Here is a 23,759-nt window from a genome sequence, read left to right on the forward strand (position 1 = left end):
GATTTAACGCTTGATGCTTTGGCTATTTGACAGAGATATCATAGATCATTTAATAATTTATAAATCCGTTCAGTTCAGTCACTCAGTCGTGTCCAACTCTTTGCAACCCCATGAATCACAGCACGCCAGGCCTGCCTGTCGATCACCAACTCCCGGAGTCTACCCAAACCCATGTCCATCGAGTCGGTGATGCCATCCAGCCATCTCATCCTCTGTTGTCCCCTTCTCCTCCTGCCCCCAATCCTTCCCAGCGTTAGGGTCTTTTCCAATGAGTCAACTCTTCGCATGAGGTGGCCAAAGTATTGGAGTTTCAGCTTCAACATCAGTTTTCACACAGTTATAAATTTTCATCATATGTCCCTGAGGTTTGTCTGGGAATGAATCAAGTCCGACAAGATTGAATCCCTTATTAGATGGTGTCTCATCATTTCCACTAGAATCAATGGCTGGCTGCATTAACTCAGCATAATGTATTCAGTGTTCATCCATATTATAGCATGCATCATATTTTATAAAATGACAAATAATATTCCATAGCCCATAATACCATGTTTTATTTGTCCATTTATCAGTTTATGTACCCTTGGATTGCCCTGCCTCCAATTCATTTTTTCCTTTTATGAATAGTGCCACTATGACATTCATATGTAAGTTTTCATGTGTACATGGGCTTCATTTATCTGCCTAGGACTAGAATTGCTGGATTATGTGGTAATTTTGTGGCTGTACCCCATTACATTCCCATTAACAATGTATGAGAGTTCCAATTTCCCTACATCCTTTCCAACACTTGTTATTATTGCCTTTAGTTATAGTACTGAACATTTAAGATGAGTAAACACATGCAGATATAGACCTTAATACATCTTCTCTGTTTGTAAGCTCCATGCATGGCTTTGTGGTCATGTAGAACATGAATGGAATGGATGGAATTTCCATTCCAGTGAATGGAAACCTTTTTGTTTGTATGTTGCTTTAAGTTTTTAAAAGTGCATTTACACATTATGAGACTAACAATAAACCTACAGGGAGTACAAAGAGTGGCAATTTCCCATTTTAGACCTTAGATGGGCTAGGTCAGAAAGGTTAAGTAATAAGTGAAACATCTAAAACTCTGGTCCCCTGGCTTCATGTTGAGTCTTCCCTGTACAGTTCAATGCTGGATTTTAACGTCTCTTCTAAGTATCATATTAACATTCAGAAAAGAATGCTGAGAAGCTTCAAAAGATCTTAGTTAAAAGCAAAAAAGACAGCTAGAAGCTGAAGGGACTGAGTGTATTTGACAGTTTGGAGATGCTAATTATGATTCTGAAATAGTTGTGGGGACTGGAGAGAATAGTCTGGCGAAGCCTGATAAGGGAAGTCACTAGGCTTCCAACTTCAGCAAGAGATTTAAGAAGACTGTAAATCAGGTGAAGTTAGGTTATGTAAACTGTAGATTGCATTCTCTCAGAAAGAGCTAACACCAGAAAGTAGGTAATTGTTACAAATTTCAGCTCTTTTTTCATTTTTTTTTGCAACAGAAAATTTTAAACATTCATGGAATATCAAAAAAATAGTATAATAAATCCTCACAATGTGCATTGATAGAACATGATCAACATTCTGTCATTCTTACAAGTTGACTTATAAAAATATTTGAATGCACATTAAGGCTTTCCTTAAAATCATTTTCCCTCCAGCTTTATTGAGGTATAAATGACAAAAATGTAAATATTGAAGATACAACCTAATGACTTGATACACATATATGCTCAGTAGCTAAGTCACGTCCGACTCTTTGCGACCTCATGGACTATAGAAAATACTCACCACAGCCAAGGCAATCAACATAGCAGTCAATTCACACCTTAACCATTTTCCTTTTTTTGTTTTTAATGTTGAGAACTTCCAAGATCTCTTCTCATAGAAAACTGAAATTTCACAGTACATAATTGTCAACTGGAGCCACATTTCTGTATATCAGTTCTCCGGAAATTACTTGTATCTTGTAATTGAAGCCAAAAGTCATTATTAAAAAGGGAAATTATCAAAGAATAGCAACATGATCTTGTGATAAGCTCCACAAATTTTGATCTTTCTTCATTTAGGGTGGAAGGGAAGAAAACTGCTGAGCTGGTAAGATGGCCACACAAATAGCTACATACTTATGGGTGGGAGCCCAACGTTTTGTTTATTCAGTCCTGCAGTCATTTGTTCATTCAAATAACACATTCTAGGCAGTTTTGATGCACACTGTCCATCCACCAGTGAAACTGTCATGCTGGCCTTGGGCTCGAGTCCAAATCAGGAGTCATCATTTAATACGTCTTTGAAGACTGTGGATAAGTGCTGTCCTTGAGCCTCATCTTTCTTATCCATAAAATAGGGATAATACGTTGCTGAATAAGGTGTTGTTAAAGTTAAAAGTAAGGGCAGTTCCCTAGAAATATGCATGACCTGTGTTCTGTAACATATGCCACTCTTAACTTGTCTAGGCCCTGAGATCATGATTAAAGAAATCACGAGACAGCCTCTCTCTCCTCAGATTTCCATTTCCCAGTATAAGAGGACAGCAACAAGCTCACAGAGGTTCCCTGCACAATGCAGCATGTAAGATGCCAGAAAGCTGCCCCCATTAACACCATGCATTCATCTTCCAAAATCATCTGAGTTCCTCTAATTTTCTGTTACGTTTCATTAGGTCTTGCAGCTCTACAAACATAACCTGTGCTAAACTCTGTTGTTGTCTGAGGTCAAAAAAACTGTTGGAGTTTGGAGCAAAGAAAGGTTTATTGCAAGAGTCAGGCAAGGAGTTCATGCTCAAAAAATCCAAACTCCCTGATGAATTTCAGGGGAGAGTTTTTAAAGGGAAGGTGAGGGAGAAAGTGCAGTATAGGTGATCACCTCCAGTATTATTCTCTGATTTGTTGATGATGAGGTAACAGGGTCATGTCATGGGGTTTAACATCTTCAGTCCTCAAGCTCCAGCTGGTGTGGAGGCTCCCTGCTTGTGGTCATCATGCAGTTAACTTCTTCCATCTGGTGAAGCTTTTAGTATCTGCAGAACAACTCAGGAATATGCTTCAGACACTGTCATCTATATGATCTAAATCCCTCAGGGAAGGACTAAAGATTTTGTGATTACTATACGGCTGAGCTATTGTTTAATATTTTGTTGTTGTTGTTACTACATATTCACATTCTTTCCATCACTAATTCTTGAGCCAGCCTTCTGTGGCTCAGAGGAGGCCTGGGAGATTAAAGCTTTTCTACAAGCAAGAGGGGCTTCCCAGTGGTAAAGGATCCACCTGCCAATGCAAAGAGAAGCAGGATGCAGGCTAGATCCATGGTTCAGGAAGATCCCCTGGAGGGGGAAATGGCAACCCACTCCAGTATTCTTGCCTAGATAATCCCATGGACAGAGGAGGCTGGTGGGCTACAGTCCATGTGGTCGCAAAGAGTCGGACAGGACTGAGTGACTGAGCACCTCATGCACAAACAATAGGCAGGCAGAGGGCATGGGGTGGGGTGGGATCTAGCCCAGGAAAGTCCCACAGGGTCCTGCTCCATAACAGTTGGACACCCTCCTGTAGCATCCTTATTTGGTCTTGATGAGGGCAGAGTGCCCTGATCAAGGGTTGCTATCTCCTTGTGCCAGCTTTCTCCTGGTCTTCACCACAGATGAGGGAGCGTTTCTGATGCAGCCTGCCCCTCCCTCTCCGTCTTCTGGATGGGGGCCTGGGCTCAGAGCACGCCCTTTGGTAGAATTTGCAGCCCGATGCCTAAACGTAGGCGCCTCTGTCCGGTGCCTTGGATGCTGCAGTTTCCGTAAGTGGCTCCATCAAGCGCGCCTGCAGCCTCGCCTCACACCTGCGTCTCCCCTGGCAGAGTCCGCCTGGCTGTCCCTTGGTCCTGCTGCCCCCACCGCTCCCGACTCCAGGCCCAAGAGGCAAAGGCGCGGAGCGGGCGGCTCCCCCGATGCTCCACTCCTTGAAGCAGGTGGTTCTGTCTCCCTAAGAGAGGACTGCGCTGTGTCTGAGCCTCCGGCCTTCCCCCCCCCCCCCCCCCCCCGCGCCTCCAGGAGCAGCTCCATCACTAGAAAGCGCGACTCCTGCCCGCGGCCGCCCCCCGCCGGCAAGATGCTGAAGCCCAACCCGCTACAGGACGCGAACTTCTGCTCGCGCCTGTTCTTCTGGTGAGAGCCCGCCTGGGCTGTGACACCTCCGCCGTCGTGGGGCGGGTGCTTGACGCCGCCTCTGCGCTTTTGGGGACAGAGGAGGGGGGTGGTTAGGGCGAGGGAACGCTTTCCGCTGGTGCCCTGGGCATCTGGCTGCTTGTAACCCGTGGGGCCACGTGGTCCCTGGCATCTGGCGAGGGGAACAGAGCCCGGGAGAGGGAACTTGTGGTGGGGCTCCCTGACTTGTAGCTCGCTGCCCCACCAGCAAACTCCTTAGGCCCTAGTAGAACGGGGAAGCGGGTGAAGTAGGAGGGGCGGCGAGTGAAGCAAGAGGCAGGAAAGCTGAGAACCCAGGTTGCCCAAGGGGAGTCTCCCGTCAAGCGGGAGAAGGACTGGCCCACCCCCTCCACCCCCAGCCCCGCCCACACACACCCAATACCATACACCCACACTCCATCCTTAGCCGGCTTCCCCAGTACTGCTCAGGAATTCGCAGTTCTGAACTAAAGCGCCATCCTTATTTTTCCCCTAAGCAAGCAGTTTATGAACAGCTTCCTTTATCCAATTAGTGCCCTGCAGTGTTATCATCGTCCAAGAACGTCCCCATTTCCCCCATATTCCTTAGGCGACAGCTGAGTTTCGCCTGCACCAGGCTCCCTCATCACTGTGCCTATGACAATGTCTCTCTTTCTCCCTCCCTCTCTCCCTGTACATCTCTCACTGCATTTCCTGGTATCTATTTGTGACAAGTTTCATGTGTGTAAAAACATTTGTTTTTAATATAATGAATGGGGATACTATTCTTGAACACGTTTTGCTTTTGCCTGGGACAAAAGCCAGGACTGGAGTATGTATTTGAACAGCCCCTTTCTCTATTGTGAATATCTCCACTTCCACATTTGAGGACCAAACCCTGGGGATGTGGTCCCTGAAACCTGTGGGGTCTTATGCAGATCTTTAGCCTTCAGAGAAGCAGTGCATGGTCTTGATGCAGGTGGTCCTGCCCAGGAGTCATTTGGTCCTGAAACCACTGAAGGTTCCCTGAGCTGTGAGGAAACACCAATGAAAAATGCTGCAGAGAGCTGAAGCTCTTAACTGAAGTCTTCATCTAATAGCTGAGACCTTTATTTTTGGGGGCTCCAAAATCACTGCAGATGGTGATTGCAGCCATGAAATTAAAGGACGCTTATTCCTTGGAAGGAAAGTTATGACCAACCTAGATAGCATATTCAAAAGCGGAGACATTACTTTGCCAACAAAGGTCCATCTAGTCAAAGCTATGGTTTTTCCAGTGGTCAGGTATGGATGCGAGAGTTGGACTGTGAAGAAAGCTGAGCGCTGAAGAATTAATGCTTTTGAACTATGGTGTTGGAGAAGATTCTTGAGAGCCCCTTGGGACTGCAAGAAGATCCAACCAGTCCATCATAAAGGAGATCAGTCCTGGGTGTTCATTTTAAGGACTGATGCTGAAGCTGAAACTCCAATACTTTGGCTACCTCATGCGAAAAGTTGACTCATTGGAAAAGACCCTGATGCTGGGAGGATTGGGGGCAGGAGGAGAAGGGGACGACAGAGGGTGAGGTGACTGGATGGCATCACCAACTTGATGGATGTGAGTTTGAGTAGACTCCGGGTGTTGGTGATGGACAGGGAGGCCTGGCGTGCTGTGGTTCATAGGGTCACAAAGAGTCGGACACGACTGAGCAACTGAACCGAACTGAAGACATATTAAGGGTCACTGAGATGATGACCTGGAGTAGAGGGGGGAGCCCAGTTAAGGCCTGGGTCCTCAATGCTACTGTTGGGATTAGGATCCAGTCTTCTGTCTCCTGGATTGGGGTTCTTTTGAGGTGCCAACCTACCAGAGTTTGTAAAAGCTGAAGCTCAGCTTTTCTTATGGCTTCTTTAATGATTCATGGACATTCATACATTCAATAAATAATTCTTGAACATAACCTCTGTTCACATACTCTCCTTGGAATAATGGAATAAAAGAAGTGTGATCTCTGCTTTCACTGGTTATTATTGTCTGACCTTGAAAATTTCCTTACCCTGGCAAGGTCAGGAAAATGGTATTAATCGTTGGGCTATCTCTACATTTTATTATCATTTAAATAATGCCTAATTGATTTGAACAGGGTTTGAGGGGTATCCTGTGTATAGTTAACTGCTTTTTTCCCTTTATAATAAGTAATTTGCAGAGAGAGAATTTGAGATTATATAGATACCGTCTTCCACATCAAACTTTCACCCACTGGTTTTAACTTCCATTGATAATTTTCTGACTCCATCACTCCTTTTGTGTTTGTTTGCCTCTGTTTGCAAGAGCATTCCTTTCTTTCCTGTTAATGTAACAACATGGATTCAGAGATCCTTTCTTTATTTAATTTGTTTTTATTCATTGCCATTTATTTGTTTTGATTCTCAATGTATCCCAGATTTGTCTAGCAAAAGTCATTCAAGCTGGCTTCACTGTGCTTTCTATACAACCTCATGATTATTTCGGGGCTTCCTTATTTTATGGTGCAAGTTGTTCCCTCTTGGACTTTCTCTGCCTGTAGGTCTTAGGCTGTAGACAGAGAGGCTTTTGCTGGGAGTGCCTGGGGCTCTGCTTACCAGGGCTCATACTAGTTATGAGCAGCCCCCACAGAAATTCTCCTTTTGGAGCCATTGTGTGGCTTAACTGGCTCGTGTGGTTCTTATGATTGTGAGACACATGTCAGCAACAACCATCAGGGGACTTTGAAATGATGAGGTGTATCACTCATTCACGTGTTGTGGAGGGTATCAGACACACCTGGGGTGACACAGCCAGGTTCTGAATAGAGAGAGGGCACGTGAGTAAGTCTGGACTTGAGATTCTGCCTTTTGGGGGTTGAGGGTGGGGTGACTAGGATTTTGAAGGTTCACTCTTTATTGGTGAATTTAAAACACAAGAGTGGGAAATAAAGTGTGAGAAGGGAGAACCAAGCAGTCAACAAGATAGTCTGTTATCAGGTCAACCAGAGCTTTTTCCAAGTGGGAATTTCATGGTTGGGGTGGCCTGGCTCTTTATCTAGTTGTGTAGCTGGCACGTGTTCATTGGAGGTAGCTGTCTTCAACAAGGATGTCTCCAAAGGTTAATGTCTGGCATTTATATTATAATCAAAAAAGCTAATTATCAGGTGCTTACATAAACTGCCCCAACCTTGGAACCAGCTATTTCTTCAAGGAGCCTTTGCTCCTTTTAGAGAAGAAGGGTATTAGAAAGTTAAGATCTGGGTGAAGGGGCCTAAAAGGCGCAGACTTCCAGTTATAAAATAAATAAGCTATGGAGATGTAATGTCTGGTGTGGTGACTATAGTTGGTAATACTCTATGCATATTTGAAAGCTGCTAAGAGATTAGACCTTAAAAATTCTCACCACAAGAAAGGAAATGTAATTGTGTATGTTAAAAAAAAAACAGAACCCCAAGATCTAAGGACTGGAATGCTCTTTGCTACCAGTATGTCATTACTCCAGGGCCTCTCATTGTATAGAATTAGGGTGTATACATATGTGTGTGTGTGTGTGTGTGTAAACACATATCTAATTATTTTTAAATTAATTTATTTTAGGAGAATTACTTTACAATATTATAATGGTGTTTGCCATATATAAACATGAATTGGCCACAGGTATACGTGTGTCCCCCTCATCCTGAACCCACCTCCCACTTTTTTTCCCCACCCTATCCCTCTGGGTTGTCCCAGAGCACTGGCTTTGGGTGCCCTGTTTCATATATCGAATTTGCACTGGCCATGTGTTTTACATATGATAGTATACATGTTTCAATGCTATTCTCTCAAGGCATCCCACCCTTGCCTTTTCCCTCTGAGTCCAAAAGTCTGTTCTTTACATCTGTGTCTCCTTTGCTGCCCAGCACGTAGGATCATTGGTACCATCTTTCTAAATTCCATATATATGTATTAATACACAGGATTTGGCTTTCTGTTTCTGACTTACTTCACTCTGTATAATAGGCTCCAGGTTCATCTACCTCATTAGAACTGACTTAAATGTGTTCCTTTTTATAGCTGAGTAATAGTCCACTGTATAAATGTACCATAACTTCCTTATCCGTTCATCTGCTGATGGAGATCTAGGTTGCTTCCATGTCCTAGCTATTGTAAACAGTGTTGCAATGAACATTTGGGTACATGTGTCTCTTTCAATTCTAGTTTCCTTGCAGTGTATGCCCAACAGTGGGATTTGCTGGGTCATATGGCAGTTTGCTGGGCTTCCCTGGTGGCTCAGAGTTTAACGTGTCTGCCTACAATGTGGGAGACCTGGGTTCGATCCCTGGCTCGGGAAGATCCCCTGGAGAAGGAAATGGCAACCCACTTGAGTATTCTTGCCTGGAGAATCCCGTGGACAGAGGAGCCTGGTGGCCTACAGTCCACGAGGTCACAAAGAGTCGCACACAACTGAGAGACTTCACTCAATTTAACTCACTCAAAATGGCAGCTCTATTTCTAGTTTTTAAAGGAATCTCCACACTGTTCTCCAAAAATAGTGGCTGTACCAGTTTGCATTCCCACCAACAGTGTAAGAAGGTTCCCTTTTCTCCACACCCTCTCCAGCATTTATTGTTTGTAGAATTTTTTGATGATAGCCATTCTGACCAGTGTGAGATGATACCTCATTGTGGTTTTGATTTGTCTTTTTCTAACAGTGAGTAATGTAGAGCATCTTTTCATGTGTTTATTAACCATCTGTATGTCTTCTTTGGAGAAAAGTCTGTTTAGGTCTTTTGCTCACTTTTTGATTGGGTTGTTAGTTTTTCTGATATTGAGCTGCATGAGCTGCTTGTATACAGTGAAGATTAATTCTTTGTCAGTTGTTTTGTTTGCTGTTATAGTCTCCCATTCTGAAGGCTGTCATTTCACCTTGCTTATAGTTTACTTTGTTGTGCAAAATTTTTAAAGTTTAATTAGGTCCTTTTTGTTTGTTGTTGTTACTCTGGGAGGTGGGTCATAGATGATATTGCTATAATTTATGTTGAAGGGAGTCTGTCTATGTTTTTCTCTAAGAATTTTATACTTTCTGGTCTTGCATTTAGGTCTTTAATTCATTTTGAGTTTATTTTTGTGTATGGTGTTCCATAGTGTTCTGGTTTCATTCTTATACATGTGGTTTACCAGTTTTCCTAGCACCACTTGTTGAAGAGACTGTCTTTTCTCTATTGTATATTTTTGCCTCATTTATCAAAGATAAAGTGTCCATAGATGCATGGATTTATCTCTGGGCTTTCTATTTTGTTCCATTGATCTCTATTTCTGTCTTTGTGCCAGTATCATACTGTCTTGATGACTGTAGCTTTGTAGTGTAGTATGAAGTCAGGCAGGCTGATTCCTCCAGTTCCATTCTTCTTTCTCAAGATTGATTTGGCTATTTGAGGTCTTTTGTGTTTCCATACATATTCTGAAATTATTTGTCCTAGTTCTGTGAAAAACACCATTGGTAGTTTAATAGGGATTGTGCTGAATCTGTGGATTGCTTTGGGTAGTATACTCATTTTCACTATATTGATTCTTTCTCTCCATTTCTCTCTTTCTTCTTCTTTTTTTTTTATAAAGTTCAAGAGTTAGAACTGAATTACATGTGTGTGATTTGTATATCTGTGACTCTCCATTTCTCTTAATTTTTAACAGTTGGCTAAACCCCTTGTTTAAAATTGGTTACAAATTAAGATTAGAAGAAGATGACATGTACTCCATGCTTCCGGAAGATCGTTCCCAGCACCTTGGAGAAGAACTACAAGGGTGAGCACAGGCAGCAGGGAGAAGGGGAAAAGACTGAGAATTTCCATGTGTGGTTAAAGTTGTGTTGTGGGGAGCTTTGCCTTACTCTGGGTTCTCCTGAGCCTCCTTCCCCTGACATGGCACACTCACCCACCTCAGGCTGACCCTGGGCTTAACACAATTTGAAGCTGGGGAGCCTATATTCTCTGTGCATTTGTGGAAGTGGAGAGAACCTGCAGCCAAGACCCTGGAGGCCAAACTCTGTCCTTCGAGGTGGGGTCCCTGGAGGAGGGTGTCTGCTCTCTTGAGCTGCTCATGACCCTGTGAATCCAGAAAAGGCTTGGCAGGAACTTGTTTCCTGAGACTGAGACTTTTCCCTCAAGGCCTGTTTTCCTGGCGCTTCAGGGTCTGCGCCGCTCATCTTTCAGGCATCCAGTGAGCAATTATCCAGAATTTATGGGGTATCCACAGAGTGCCCTGTAGTAAAGGCTTTCCCTCCAGTCTGTGACCTCCCTGTTTTGTCTGGTGGACACATTGTTCTTTACAGTACTTTGTTTCTCATCACAGGTACTAGGATCAAGAAGTTTTGAGAGCTGAGAAAGATGTGCGGGAGACTTCTTTAATGAAAGCAATCTTAAAGTGTTACTGGAAATCCTATTTAGTTTGGGGAATTTTTATACTTCTTGAGGTAAAAGCTTTTATATATTCTGCATTGCTTTTTTACTATGTGTAGGTCAGTACTGAGATGGACGGGACCTGTGGGGAGAGAGGCCAGTATTTTAAGATTAGAGGATAAAATGTCTAGAAATCATGATGTAGCCCAGCAGTTGTGTTTATCTGTAGAATAGACAGATGCTTAAAGGACTGGACCTCTGGGGATTAACTATTTTCCTTTTAACAGGTTAAAACATAGTGTTGTAGAAGGAAAAGATATTTTAGACTGTATACCTAGTATGGTGGAAAAGACATTTTATACCATATTAGGATATTATTGATGCTCAGTAAATAACATAAATGCTGAAAGTGATCCTTGACCAAAAGAATATACTACAAACTCAAGAAATGTGGTTTTGAGGACGTAAATTTGGACCAGAGCCCAGATAACCTAAGACATGTTACAGATGCTCAGCAAGTAATTGCTAAATTGCCCAATTCACATCTGATAAATGCTTTACTAAGAAGGGATCATCACCTCTCCCCTTCCTGTGACACCGAACCTGAAAGGTTGTTGTTGAATCACGCGAATACACCAGGATTCTTGGCTCCCGGAGGAGAAGAATTCAATCCGGGGCCAGAGACAAGGCTTGATTGCTCAGAGCTTTTGTGTAATAAAGTTTTTTATTAAAGTATAAAGGAGATAGAGAAAGCTTCTGACATAGGCATCAGAAGGGGGCAGAAAGAGCACCCCCTTGCTAGTCTTTAGCTGGATGTTATATAGTCACTAGCAGTCTGTTAATGAAAGAAAGGAATGTCTTAAAATTTAGAATGGCACCAAATGGTTTATCTTGGGCCATAAAATAATTAACTTGAATCTTAAAGAAGGGCAGACGACCATACAAATAGTTTCATTTACATAGATTAGGGGAACAATATCTGAGTATAACATACTGGTTTGTCAAGTAGGTTTTGGGCCAAGAGGCGAACCGACTTGGAGACAGAGTTTGGGGTAAAGGCGTGGTACATTAGCATAGCTTAAGACAAACATTTCCATAAGAAAAAGGCATTGGTTATCTCTAGGCTCAAGAATAGCTAACTTCAGGTGAAACCAGGTGTCATTATGGCAACACAGTATTTTAAGAGAAACCTCTCTTTAAATTTGTATAGAGAAGGAAAAAAATATTGTTAGTTTGTTTCCTCCTGCCGCTTAAGAGAGATAAAAATGTCTGACACTTGCAGGCTATTTCCTCCATTTGGAGACCCCTGGCCTTCTTGCCTGTTACCCTCTCAAACCCATGGCCCTGCGTTTGGCCTGGAGCTACCAGAGCTCCAAGAGTACACTGTTCCCTGTGCTGCCTCCTTCCCTGTAGGCTGGATCACTCAGGCCAGAGCTCCCTCTGATGAGGAGCTCCAGCTTCATCATTGAATTGCAGACACTCCATGCACCATCCATGTCGGTTTCTGTCCCTGGATGTGGGGTGGTTTCCTGCTTGAAGGGGGATCCTGGTAGCCTGGAATTGGCAGAGGGTATAGAAGGGGATGTTCAGTAGGAAACCAGAGACAGAAAGCGGTGAGGTCAGTGAAGATCCAGGGTCAAGATCCCCCAGAGAGACAGTTCCAACCTGGGGACACAGTGCCATCAGCCCATCTATTCTTGCTGAGCCTACTCAATGTCTGCTGTAGATCCACTTGGGTGACTCATGCTCTCAGTGGTCCCTTAGTGCTGCCATAGGGACATGGGTGGCCTGTGAATGTGTGAGAGCAGAAGGGATGGAAGATGCAGGTGCTGTGAAAGGGGTGGAGAAGGTGGTGAGTTGTCATAAGTCCATTGTGTTGGGGATAAAGTGGGTGGGCTAGGTGGTTTAGAGTTGGGTGGTGTGGCTCTTGTTTAAAGGTTGTGTTGTACCAAAGGCCACTGTGGGCAGCAGGCAGCAGAGTAGGTGAAGTCTGCCCCACACAATTGGAGAGACCAGAGAATCTGTCAGCTCACAAGTAACTGAGTGGTCCTGGGAGATGGAGTCCTTGATGACAAAGGTGGGTTGACCATTGTGTCAGCGAGTGGGGACAGGTTTGTGGAGTGGAGTGCCACCTTTGAGAGGGCATTGACCACTGAGATACTGCAGTGCTTTGTGAGGGCAGGGTGGAGTGTTGATTTCAAAGTTGTCCAGCCCCAGTAATTCTGCCTGCTGGGGATCTAGGAAGGTGCAACTGGTAGAGCCTGGTCCCTCTTTCAGGAGGTTGGTTGTTGGGCAGTCATGGCAGAGAAGTGGGAAGTTGAGGACCTGGTAAATGTGGGGGATCATCTTCTGTAGTATTAGGAGTACTAGTCGCGGATAAGAAGACAGCGGAGGAGTAGGTGGACCTGGAGTACATCTCTCTCCATGATACATCAGGAATACACCTTCAGGAATACATCAGAAAGACACAGAAGTGCATGCAGAACACCGGCTGAGAGTGGACAGGAGTACCTGACCAATGGGAAAGAATATATAGACCCACACAAAACTCGAGACCAAGCCCTGAGCCTTTGGAGTGGGTGCACTGGCTCCATGACCCTAGTCTACCAGAAAACTAACACTAGGGAGTATCAAATAGTGAGAACTCACACAAAGGAAATCACTTGAACACAAGACCCAGCATCACCCAACCACCAGTAGCACCGTATGCAGGATGCCTCATTTAAACAACAAACAAAAGAAAAATACAAACACAATCATCAGCAGACAAGAATACCACATCACTCATCCTTGCCCATCAGAGGAAAAACAAACAAACAAAAACTCAGCACAAATCTCACCCTATACGAAGCTTACACAAACCACTGGACCAACCTTAGGAGGACACAGAACAAAATTAAAGAATAATTCAGACTTGAAGCCTGGGAAAAGGAGACCTCAAACACAATAAGATAAAAAAAAAAAATGAAAAAGCAGAGAAATGCTACACAAATGAAGGAACAAATTAGAAAAAACAGAAGTCCAAATAAATGAAGAGGATATAGGTAAGCTACCTGAAAAAGAATTCAGAATAATGATAGTAAAGACGATCAAAAACCTTGAAAACAAAATGGAGAAATTGCAAAAATCAATTAACAAACACCCAGAAGAATTGAAGAATAAACATACAGCGACAAACAACACAAATACTGAAATTAAAAATACTCTAGAAGGAATCAATATCTGAAGCAGAAGAATGAATCTGTGAGCTGAAGAAAAAATGGTGGAAATAACTTCTGAAGAGCAGAATAAAGTAAAAACAATGAAAAGAACTGAGGATAGCCTCAGAGACCTCTGGTACAATATCAAACCCACCGACATTCGAATTATAGGGGTCCCAGAAGAAGAAGAGAAAAAGAAAGGGTATGAAAATGTTTTTGAAGAGATTATAGTTGAAAATGTCCCAAACATGGAAAAGGAAACAGTCAAGTCCAAGAGGCACAAAGAGTCCCATACAGGATAAATCCAAGGAGAAACATGCCAAGGCACATATTAATCAAACTAACAAAGACTAAACACAAATAAAGACTGTTAAAAACAACAAGGGAGAAGCAGCAAGTAACGTACAAGGGAAACCCCATACATTTAACAGCTGATCTTTTAGCAGAAACCCTGCAGGCCAGAAGGGAATGGCAGGATATATTTAAAGTACTGAAGGGGAAAAATCTACCGGCAAGATTACTGTACCTAGCAAGAATCTCATTCAAAACTGATGCAGAAATCAAATGCTTTTCAGACAAGCAAAAGTTAAGAGAATTCAGTACCACCAAGCCAGCTTTGCAACAAATGTTAAAGGGACTTATAAAGTCAAGAAATACAAGAGAAGAAAGAAGATCTACAAACTCATCCCCAAACAGTTAAGAAAATGTCAATAAGAACATACATATCGGGGAGGAGCTAAGATGGCTGAGGAGTAGGATGGGGAGAACACTTTCTCCCCCAAAAATTCATCAAAAGAACATTTAAACGCCGAGTAAATTCCACAAAACAACTTCTGAATGCTGGCAGAGGACATCAGGCACCCAGAAAAGCAACCCAAGCCTTCGAAAGGAGGTAGGAAAAAATAAAAAAGACAAAAAAAGAGACAAAAGAGGGAGGGACGGAGTTCCGTCCCGGGAAGGGAGTCTTAAAAAGAGAGGTTTCCAAACGCCAGGAAACCTTCTCACTGCCGAATCTGTGCCGAGCCTTGGAAGCACAGAGGGCAACATAACAGGGAGGAAAAATAAATAAACAATTAAAACCCGCAGATTGCAAGCCTTATGGTAACTCCCCCAGCGGAGAAGCAGTGCAGACGCCTGCACACGCCACTAGCAAGCAGGGGCTGGGCAGGGAGGCATGGGCTGCATTGCTTAGAGTAAGGATCCGGCCTGAATACCCTGAGCACTATTTTAGTAAAATAATTTGGGCTAGCAAACCAGACTGCAGGATATCTACCACGTGAAAAGCCAGCCCTAACCTAAGACACCACCAGGCCCACACACAGAACAAAGGACTGAACAGAGATAGCCGGCTGCAGACCATCCCCTTCCGGTGACAGGCAGCCAGAGCCAGAAGGGGGCAATTGCAGCCCCAGAGAGACATTATCTATAAAACTGTAAGCAGGGTTCTTTGCTAACTAAAACTTCTTGGGGGTCTGGACGGTCAACATCTGCCTGAGACGGTGCACCGGTTGTACACCTAGATAACTGAGCGGTGGGCAGGCGATAAGTCACAGCAATCACGCTCACCAAACACCTCATCACCTGAGCTGCTCGGACCTGGGAAGGGCACAAAACGCAGGCCCAACCGAGTCTGTGCCTCTGAGGACTACCTGAGTGCCTGAACCTGAGCGGCTTGGACCTGGGAGGTGCAGGTAACCCAGGGCCAGCCACGGATGGTTCCCAGTGGAGCAACCTAGAGCCTGAGCAGTGTGGGCAGGGAGGCTACATGCACCATGAGTGGGGGAAGACCCAGTGTGGCTGAGGCACTGCGAGCACACGCCAGTGTTATTTGTTTGCAGCGTTCCTCCCTCCCCACAGTGCGACTGAACAAGTGAGCCAAAAAAAAAAAAAAGTGTCCACCACCGTCCCCTTTGTGTTAGGGCGGAAACCAGACAGTGAAGAGACCAGCAAAAAGAAGAAGCTATAACAGAGGGAACCGCCTTGGAAGCTACAGGCAATAGATTAAAACGCTGTTGTTAGTACTGAATACATAAGAAGGGGCCTATAGATCTTGAGAAATATAAGTCGAACCAAGGAACTAGCCAAAAATGAACTGAACTCACAACACCTACAACAAAACCAGAGAAAGTCCTAGATACATTTTTAATATTTTTATGATCATTGCTTTTTTTTAAAAAAAAAAAATTAAGTCCTCTCTTATTCCTTTAATTTTCACTTTTATAACCTACTATTACTTTGCACAAAAAAAGACCCTATTTTTTTTAAAGCAAACTTCATATATATATATATTTTTATAATTTTTGTGACCTTGTTTTTTTTTTTCTTTCTTCTTTTCCTTAACATTGTATTTTTGAAATTCCAATCTCTACTCTAGATTTTTAATTTCAGCTTTTTGGTATTTGTTATCAATTTTGTACATATATATATATATTTATAATGTTTGTGACTTTTTTTTCTCACTCTCTTTCTTTCTCTTCTTCTTTTATATAACATTGTATATCTGAAATTCCAAACTCTACTCTAGATTTTTAATTTATGCTTTTTGGTATTTGTTATCAATTTTGTACCTATATTTTCTTTATAATTTTTGCGACTTTGTTTTTGTTTGTTTGTTTGTTTGTTTGTTTCTCTCTCTCTCTTTTTCTTCTTCTATTTTTTTAACATTGTATTTTTGAAATTCCAAACTCTACTCTAGATTTTTAACTTTTGCTTTTTGGTATTTGTTATCAATTTTGTACCTATATTTTCTTTATAATCTTTGTGATTTTGTTTGTTTTTTTTTCTCTCTTCTTTTCCTTCTTCTTTTCTTTAACATTGTATTTTTGAAAATCCAAACTCTACTCTAGATTTTTAATTTTTGCTTTTATGTATTTGTTACCAATTTTGTACCTTTAAGAACACAATCTTCAGTACCTATTTTTCACTAGGGAGCGAGATTACTGGCTTGACTGCTCTCTCTCCTTTTGGACTCTCCTTTTTCTCCACCAGATCGCCTGTGTCTCCTCCCTAACCCCTCTCTATACTACCCAACTCTGTGAATTTCTGTGTGTTCCAGACAGTGGAGAATACTTAGGGAACTGACTACTGGCTGAATCTGTCTCCTTCCTTTTCATTCCCCCCTTTTATCCTCCTGGCCACCTCTGTCTCTTTCCTCCTCCTTCTCTTCTCTGTATAACTCTGTGAACATCTCTGAGCGGTCCAGTTGTGGAGTGCACATAAGGAAGGGATTACTGGCTAGCCCACTCTCTCCTCTACTGATTCCACCTCATGTCATTTGGGTCACCTCTAACTCCCTCCTCCCTCTTCTCTTCTCCATGTAACACTGTGAACCTCTCTGGGTGACCCTCATGGTGGAGAAACTTTTCATCTTTAACGTAGATGTTTTATCAATGGTGCTGTATAGAAGAAGTTTTGAAATACTGTAAAAATAAGACCAATAACTGGAAGCAGGAGGCTTAAGTCCAAACCCCGACTCTAGGGAACTCCTGACTCCAAGGAACATTAATTGACAGGAGCTCATCAAATACCTCCATACCGACACTGAAACCAAGCACCACACAAGGGCCAACAAGTTTCAGGGTAAGACATACCAAGCAAATTCTCCAGCAACACAGGAACACAGCCCTGAGCTCCAAGATACAGGCTGCCCAAAGTCACCCCCAAACCATAGACATCTCATAACTCATTACTGGACACTTCATTGCACTCCAGAGAGAAGAAATACAGCTCCACCCCCTAGAACACCGACACAAGCTTCCCTAACCAAGAAACCTTGACAAACCACCTGTACAAACCCACACACAGCGAGGAAACGCCACAATAAAGAGAACTCCACAAACTGCCAGATGCAGAAAAGACACCCCAAACTCAGCAATTTAAACAAGATGAAGAGACAGAGGAATACCCAGCAGATAAAGGAATAGGATAAATGCCCACCAAACCAAACGAAAGAGGAAGAGATAGGGAATCTACCTGATAAAGAATTCCGAATAATGATAGTGAAATTGATCCAAAATCTTGAAATCAAAATGGAATCACAGATAAATAGCCTGGAGACAAGGATTGAGAAGATGCCAGAAAGGTTTAACAAGGACCTAGAAGAAATAAAAAAGAGTCAATATATAAAGAGTAATGCAATAAATGAAATAAAAAAACACTCTGGAGGCAACAAATAGTAGAATAACAGAGGCAGAAGGTAGGACTAGTGAATTAGAAGAGAGAATGGTAGAAATAAATGCATCAGAGAGGAAAAAAGAAAAACGATTTAAAAGAAATGAGGAAAATCTCAGAGACCTCCAGGACAATATTAAACGCTACAATATTCGAATCATAGGGGTCTCAGAAGAAGAAGACAAAAAGAAAGACCATGAGAAAATACTTGAGGAGATAATAGTTGAAAACTTCCCTAAAATGGGGAAGGAAATAATCACTCATGTCCAAGAAAGCCAGAGAGTCCCAAACAGGATAAACCCAAGGTGAAACACCCCAAGACACATATTAATCAAATTAACAAAGATCAAAGAACAAATATTAAAAGCAGCAAGGGAAAAACAACAAATAACACACAAGGGAATTCCCTAAGGATAACAGCTGATCTTTCATTAGAAACTCTTCAAGCCAGGACGGAATGGCAAGACATACTTAAAGTGATGAAAGAAAATAACCTACAGCCCAGATTATTGTATCCAGCAAGGATCTCATTCAAATATGAAGGAGAAATCAAAAGCTTTACAGACAAGCAAAAGCTGAGAGAATTTAGCACCACCAAACCAGCTCTCCAACAAATACTAAAGGATACTCTCTAGACAGGAAACACAAAAACGGTGTATAAATTCGAACCCAAAACAATAAAGTAAATGGCAAAGGGATCATACTTATCAATAATTACCTTAAACATAAATGGGTTGAATGCCCCAACCAAAAGACAAAGACTGCCTGAATGGATACAAAAACAAGACCCCTACATATGCTGTCTACAAGAGACCACCTCAAAACAGGGGACACATACACACTGAAAGTAAAGGGCTGGAAAAAGATTTTCCATGCAAATAGGGACCAAAAGAAAGCAGGAGTCGCAATGCTCATATCAGATAAAATAGACATTAAAACAAAGGCTGTGAAAAGAGACAAAGACGGTCACTACATAATAATCAAATGATCAATCCAAGAAGATATAAAAATTATAAATATATATGCACCAAACATGGGTGCACTGCAATATGTAAGACAAATGCTAACAAAGTATGAAAGGAGAAATCAACAATAACACAATAATAGCGGGAGACTTTAATACCCCACTCACACCTATGAATAGATCAACTAAACATAAAATTAACAAGGAAACACAAACTTTAAACGATACAATAGACCAGTTAGACCTAATTGATATCTATAGGACATTTCATCCCAAAACAATGAATTTCACCTTTTTCTCAAGCGCACATGGAACCTTCTCCAGGATAGATCGCATCCTGGGCCATAAAGCTAGCCTTGGTAAATTCAAAAAAATTGAAATCATTCCAAGCATCTTTTCTGACCACAATGCAGTAAGATTAGATGTCAATTACAGGAGAAAAACTATTAAAAAATCCAACATATGGAGGCCAAACAACACGCTGCTGAATAACCAACAAATCACAGAAGAAATCAAAAAAGAAATCAAAATATGCAATGAAATGAATGAAGATGAAAACACAACAACCCAAAACCTGTGGGACACTGTAAAAGCAGTCCTACGGGGGAAGTTCATAGCAATACAGGCACACCTCAAGAAACAAGAAAAAAGTCAAATAAATAACCTAACTCTACACCTAAAGCAACTAAAAAAGGAAGAAATGAAGAACCCCAGGGTTAGTAGAAGGAAAGTAATCTTAAAAATCAGGGCAGAAATAAATGCAAAAGAAACAAAAGAGACCATAGCAAAAATCAACAAAGCCAAAAGCTGGTTCTTTGAAAGGATACATAAAATTGACAAACCATTAGCCAGACTCATCAAGAAACAAAGGGAGAAAAATCAAATCAATAAAATTAGAAATGAAAATGGACAGACATCACAGAAATACAAAGGATCATAAGAGAGTACTATCAACAATTATATGCCAATAAAATGGACAACGTGGAAGAAATGGACAAATTCTTAGAAAAGTACAACTTTCCAAAACTGGACCAGGAAGAAATAGAAAATCTTAACAGACCCATCACAAGCACAGAAATTGAAACTGTAATCAGAAATCTTCCAGCAAACAAAAGCCGAGGTCCAGACGGCTTCACAGCTGAATTCTACCAAATATTTAGAGAAGAGCTAACACCTATCCTACTCAAACTCTTCCAGAAAATTGCAGAGGAAGGTAAACTTCCAAACTCATTCTATGAGGCCACCATCACCCTAATACCAAAACCTGACAAAGATCCCACAAAAAAGAAAACTGCAGGCCAATATCACTGATGAACATAGACACAAAAATCCTTAACAAAATTCTACCAATCAGAATCCAACAACACATTAAAAATTTCATATACCATGACCAAGTGGGCTTTATCCCAGGGATGCAAGGATTCTTCAATATCCGCAAATCAATCAATGTAATGCACCACATTAACAAAATGAAAAATAAAAACCATATGATTATCTCAATAGATGCAGAGAAAGCCTTCAACAAAATTCAACATCCATTTATGATAAAAATTCTACAGAAAGCAGGAATAGAAAGAACATACCTCAACATGATAAAAGCTATATATGACAAACCCACAGCAAACATTATCCTCAATGGTGAAAACTTGAAAGCATTTCCTCTAAAGTGAGGAACAAGACAAAAGTGCCCACTTTCACCATTACTATTCAACATAGTTTTGGAAGTTTTGGCCACAGCAATCAGAGCAGAAAAAGAAATAAAAGAATCCGAATTGGAAAAGAAGAAGTAAAACTCTGTTTGCAGATGACATGATCCTCTACATAGAAAACCCTAAAGACTCCACCAGAAAATTACTAGAACTAATCAAAGAATACAGTAAAGTTGCAGGATATAAAATCAACACCCAGAAATCCCTTGCATTCCTATACACTAATAATGAGAAAACAGAAAGCGAAATTAAGGAAACAATTCCATTCACCATTGCAACGGAAAGAATAAAATACTTAGGAATATATCTACCTAAAGAAACTAAAGACCTATATATAGAAAACTATAAAACACTGGTGAAAGAAATCAAAGAGGACACTAATAGATGGAGAAATATACCATGTTCATGGATTGGAAGAATCAATATAGTGAAAATGAGTATACTACCCAAAGCAATTTATAGATTCAATGCAATCCCTATCAAGCTACCAATGGTATTCTTCACAGAGCTAGAACAAATAATTTCACAATTTGTAATACAAAATTGAATTTCACAATTTGAAATATAAAAAACCTCGAATTGCTAAAGCTATCTTGAGAAAGAAGAATGGAACTGGAGGAATCAACCTGCCTGACTTCAGGCTCTACTACAAAGCCACAGTCATCAAGACAGTATGGTATTGGCACAAAGACAGAAATATAGATCAATGGAACAAAATAGAAAGCCCAGAGATAAACCCACGCACCTATGGACACCTTATTTTTGACAAAGGAGGCAAGAATATACAATGGATTAAAGACAATCTATTTAACAAGTGGTGCTGGGAAAACTGGTCAACCACTTGTAAAAGAATGAAACTAGAGCACTTTCTAACACCATACACAAAAATAAACTCAAAATGGATTAAAGATCTAAACATAAGACCAGAAACTATAAAACTCTTAGAGGAGAACATAGGCAAAACACTCTCTGACATACATCACAGCAGGATCCTCTATGACCCACCTCCTAGAATATTGGAAATAAAAGCAAAAATAAACAAATGGGACCTAATTAAACTTAAAAGCTTCTGCACAACAAAGGAAACTATAAGCAAGGTGAAAAGACAGCCTTCAGAATGGGAGAAAATAATAGCAAATGAAGCAACTGAAAAACAACTAATCTCAAAAATTTACAAGCAACTCCTACAGCTCAATTCCAGAAAAATAAATGACCGAACCAAAAAATGGGCCAAAGAACTAAATAGACATTACTCCAAAGAAGACATACAGATGGCTCACAAACACATTAAATGATGCTCAACATCACTCATTATCAGAGAAATGCAAATCAAAACCACTATACGGTACCATTTCATGCCAGTCAGAATGGCTGCGATCCAAAAGTCTACAAGCAATAAATGCTGGAGAGGATGTGGAGAAAAGGGAACCCTCTCAAACTGTTGGTGGGAATGCAAACTAGTACAGCCACAATGAAGAACAGTGTGGAGATTCCTTAAAAATCTGGAAATAGAACTGCCTTATGACCCAGCAATCCCACTGCTGGGCATACACACCGAGTAAACCAGAATTGAAAGAAACACGTGTACCCCAATGTTCATCGCAGCACTGTTAATAATAGCCAGGACATGGAAGCAACCTAGATGTCCATCAGCAGATGAATGGATAAGAAAGATGTGGTACATATACACAATGGAGTATTACTAAGCCATTAAAAAGCATATATTTGAGTCAGTTCTAATGAGGTGGATGAAACTGGAGCCTATTATACAGAGTGAAGTAAGCCAGAAAGAAAAACACCAATACAGTATACTAACGCATATATATGGAATTTAGAAAGATGGTAACAATAACCCTGTATATGAGACAGCAAAAGAGACAATGATGTATAGAACAGTCTTTTGGACTCTGTGGGAGAGGGAGAGGGTGGGATGATATGGAAGAATGGCATTGAAATACGTATAATATCATATATGAAACAAGTCGCCAGTCCAGGTTCGATGCACGATACTGGATGCTTGGGGCTGGTGCACTGGGACGACCCAGAGGGATGGTATGGGTAGGGAGGAGGGAGGAGGGTTCAGGATGGGGAACACATGTATACCTGTGGCGGATTTATTTCGATATTTGGCAAAACCAATACAATATTGTAAGGTTTAAAAATAAAATAAAAATTTAAAAAAAGAACATGCATATCAATAATTACTTTATTTTTATTTTATTTTTAAACTTTACAATATTGTATTAGTTTTGCCAAATATCGAAATAATTACTTTAAATGTAAATGGATTAAATGTTCCAACCAAAAGACACAGACTGCCTGAATGGATACAAAAACAAGACCCATATATATGCTGTCTACAAGAAACCCACATCAGCTCTAAAGACACATATAGACTGAAAGTGAGAGGGTGGAAAAATATGTTCCATACAAATGAGGAGCAAAAGGAAGCTGGAGTAGCAATCCTCATATCAGACAAAATAGACTGTAAAAGGAAAATTATAAGACATAAAGAAGGTTACTACATAATGATCAAGAGAACAATCCAGGAGGAAGACATAACAATTGTGAATATCTGTGCACCCAACATGGGAGTACCTCAATACATAAGACAAATGCTAACAGACATAACAGGAGAAATTGACAGTAACACAATCATAGTAGGAGACTTTAACCCCCCATTCACATCAATGGACAGATAATCAAAACAGAAAATTAATAAGGAAGTACAAGTCTTAAATGATACATTAGATGAGATGGGTGTCATTGATATCTTCAGGACATGCCATCTGAATGCAGAAGAATACACCTTCTTCTCAAATGCACATGGCATATTCTCCGGGATAGACCACATCTTGCATCACAAATCAAATCTCAGTAACTTTAAGCAAATTGAAATCATATCAAGCATTTTCTCTGACCATAATGCTATGAGACTAGATATCAATTACAAGAAAAAAAAAAAAAAAAAAAAAAAACCTCTAAGAAACACAAACACATGAAGTTTAAACAACAAGTTTCTAAATAACCAACAGGTTACTGAAGAAATCAAAAGGGAAATCAAAAATTTCTAGAAACAAATAATAATGAAAACACAACAACCCAAAACCTATGGGATGCAGCAAGAGCAGTTCTAAGAGGGAAGTTTATAGTAATGTAATCCCACCTCAAGAAACATTG

General features: G+C 41.1%; 1 protein-coding gene across 1 annotated transcript in view; it reads left to right on the top strand.

Moving 5' to 3' along the window:
- The first annotated feature begins 3,593 nt into the window (after window positions 1-3,593).
- Window positions 3,594-23,759, top strand: part of LOC129624244 (ATP-binding cassette sub-family C member 4-like) — a 234,862-nt gene continuing 214,696 nt past the window's right edge. Inside the window, 3 exon segments of the mRNA XM_055541905.1 lie at window positions 3,594-4,177; window positions 9,833-9,943; window positions 10,490-10,610. Of these exon segments, the coding sequence (XP_055397880.1) occupies window positions 3,594-4,177; window positions 9,833-9,943; window positions 10,490-10,610 (816 nt within the window).

This window comes from Bubalus kerabau, chromosome 12, assembly GCF_029407905.1.
Source record: "Bubalus kerabau isolate K-KA32 ecotype Philippines breed swamp buffalo chromosome 12, PCC_UOA_SB_1v2, whole genome shotgun sequence".
Taxonomy (NCBI): domain Eukaryota; kingdom Metazoa; phylum Chordata; class Mammalia; order Artiodactyla; family Bovidae; genus Bubalus; species Bubalus kerabau.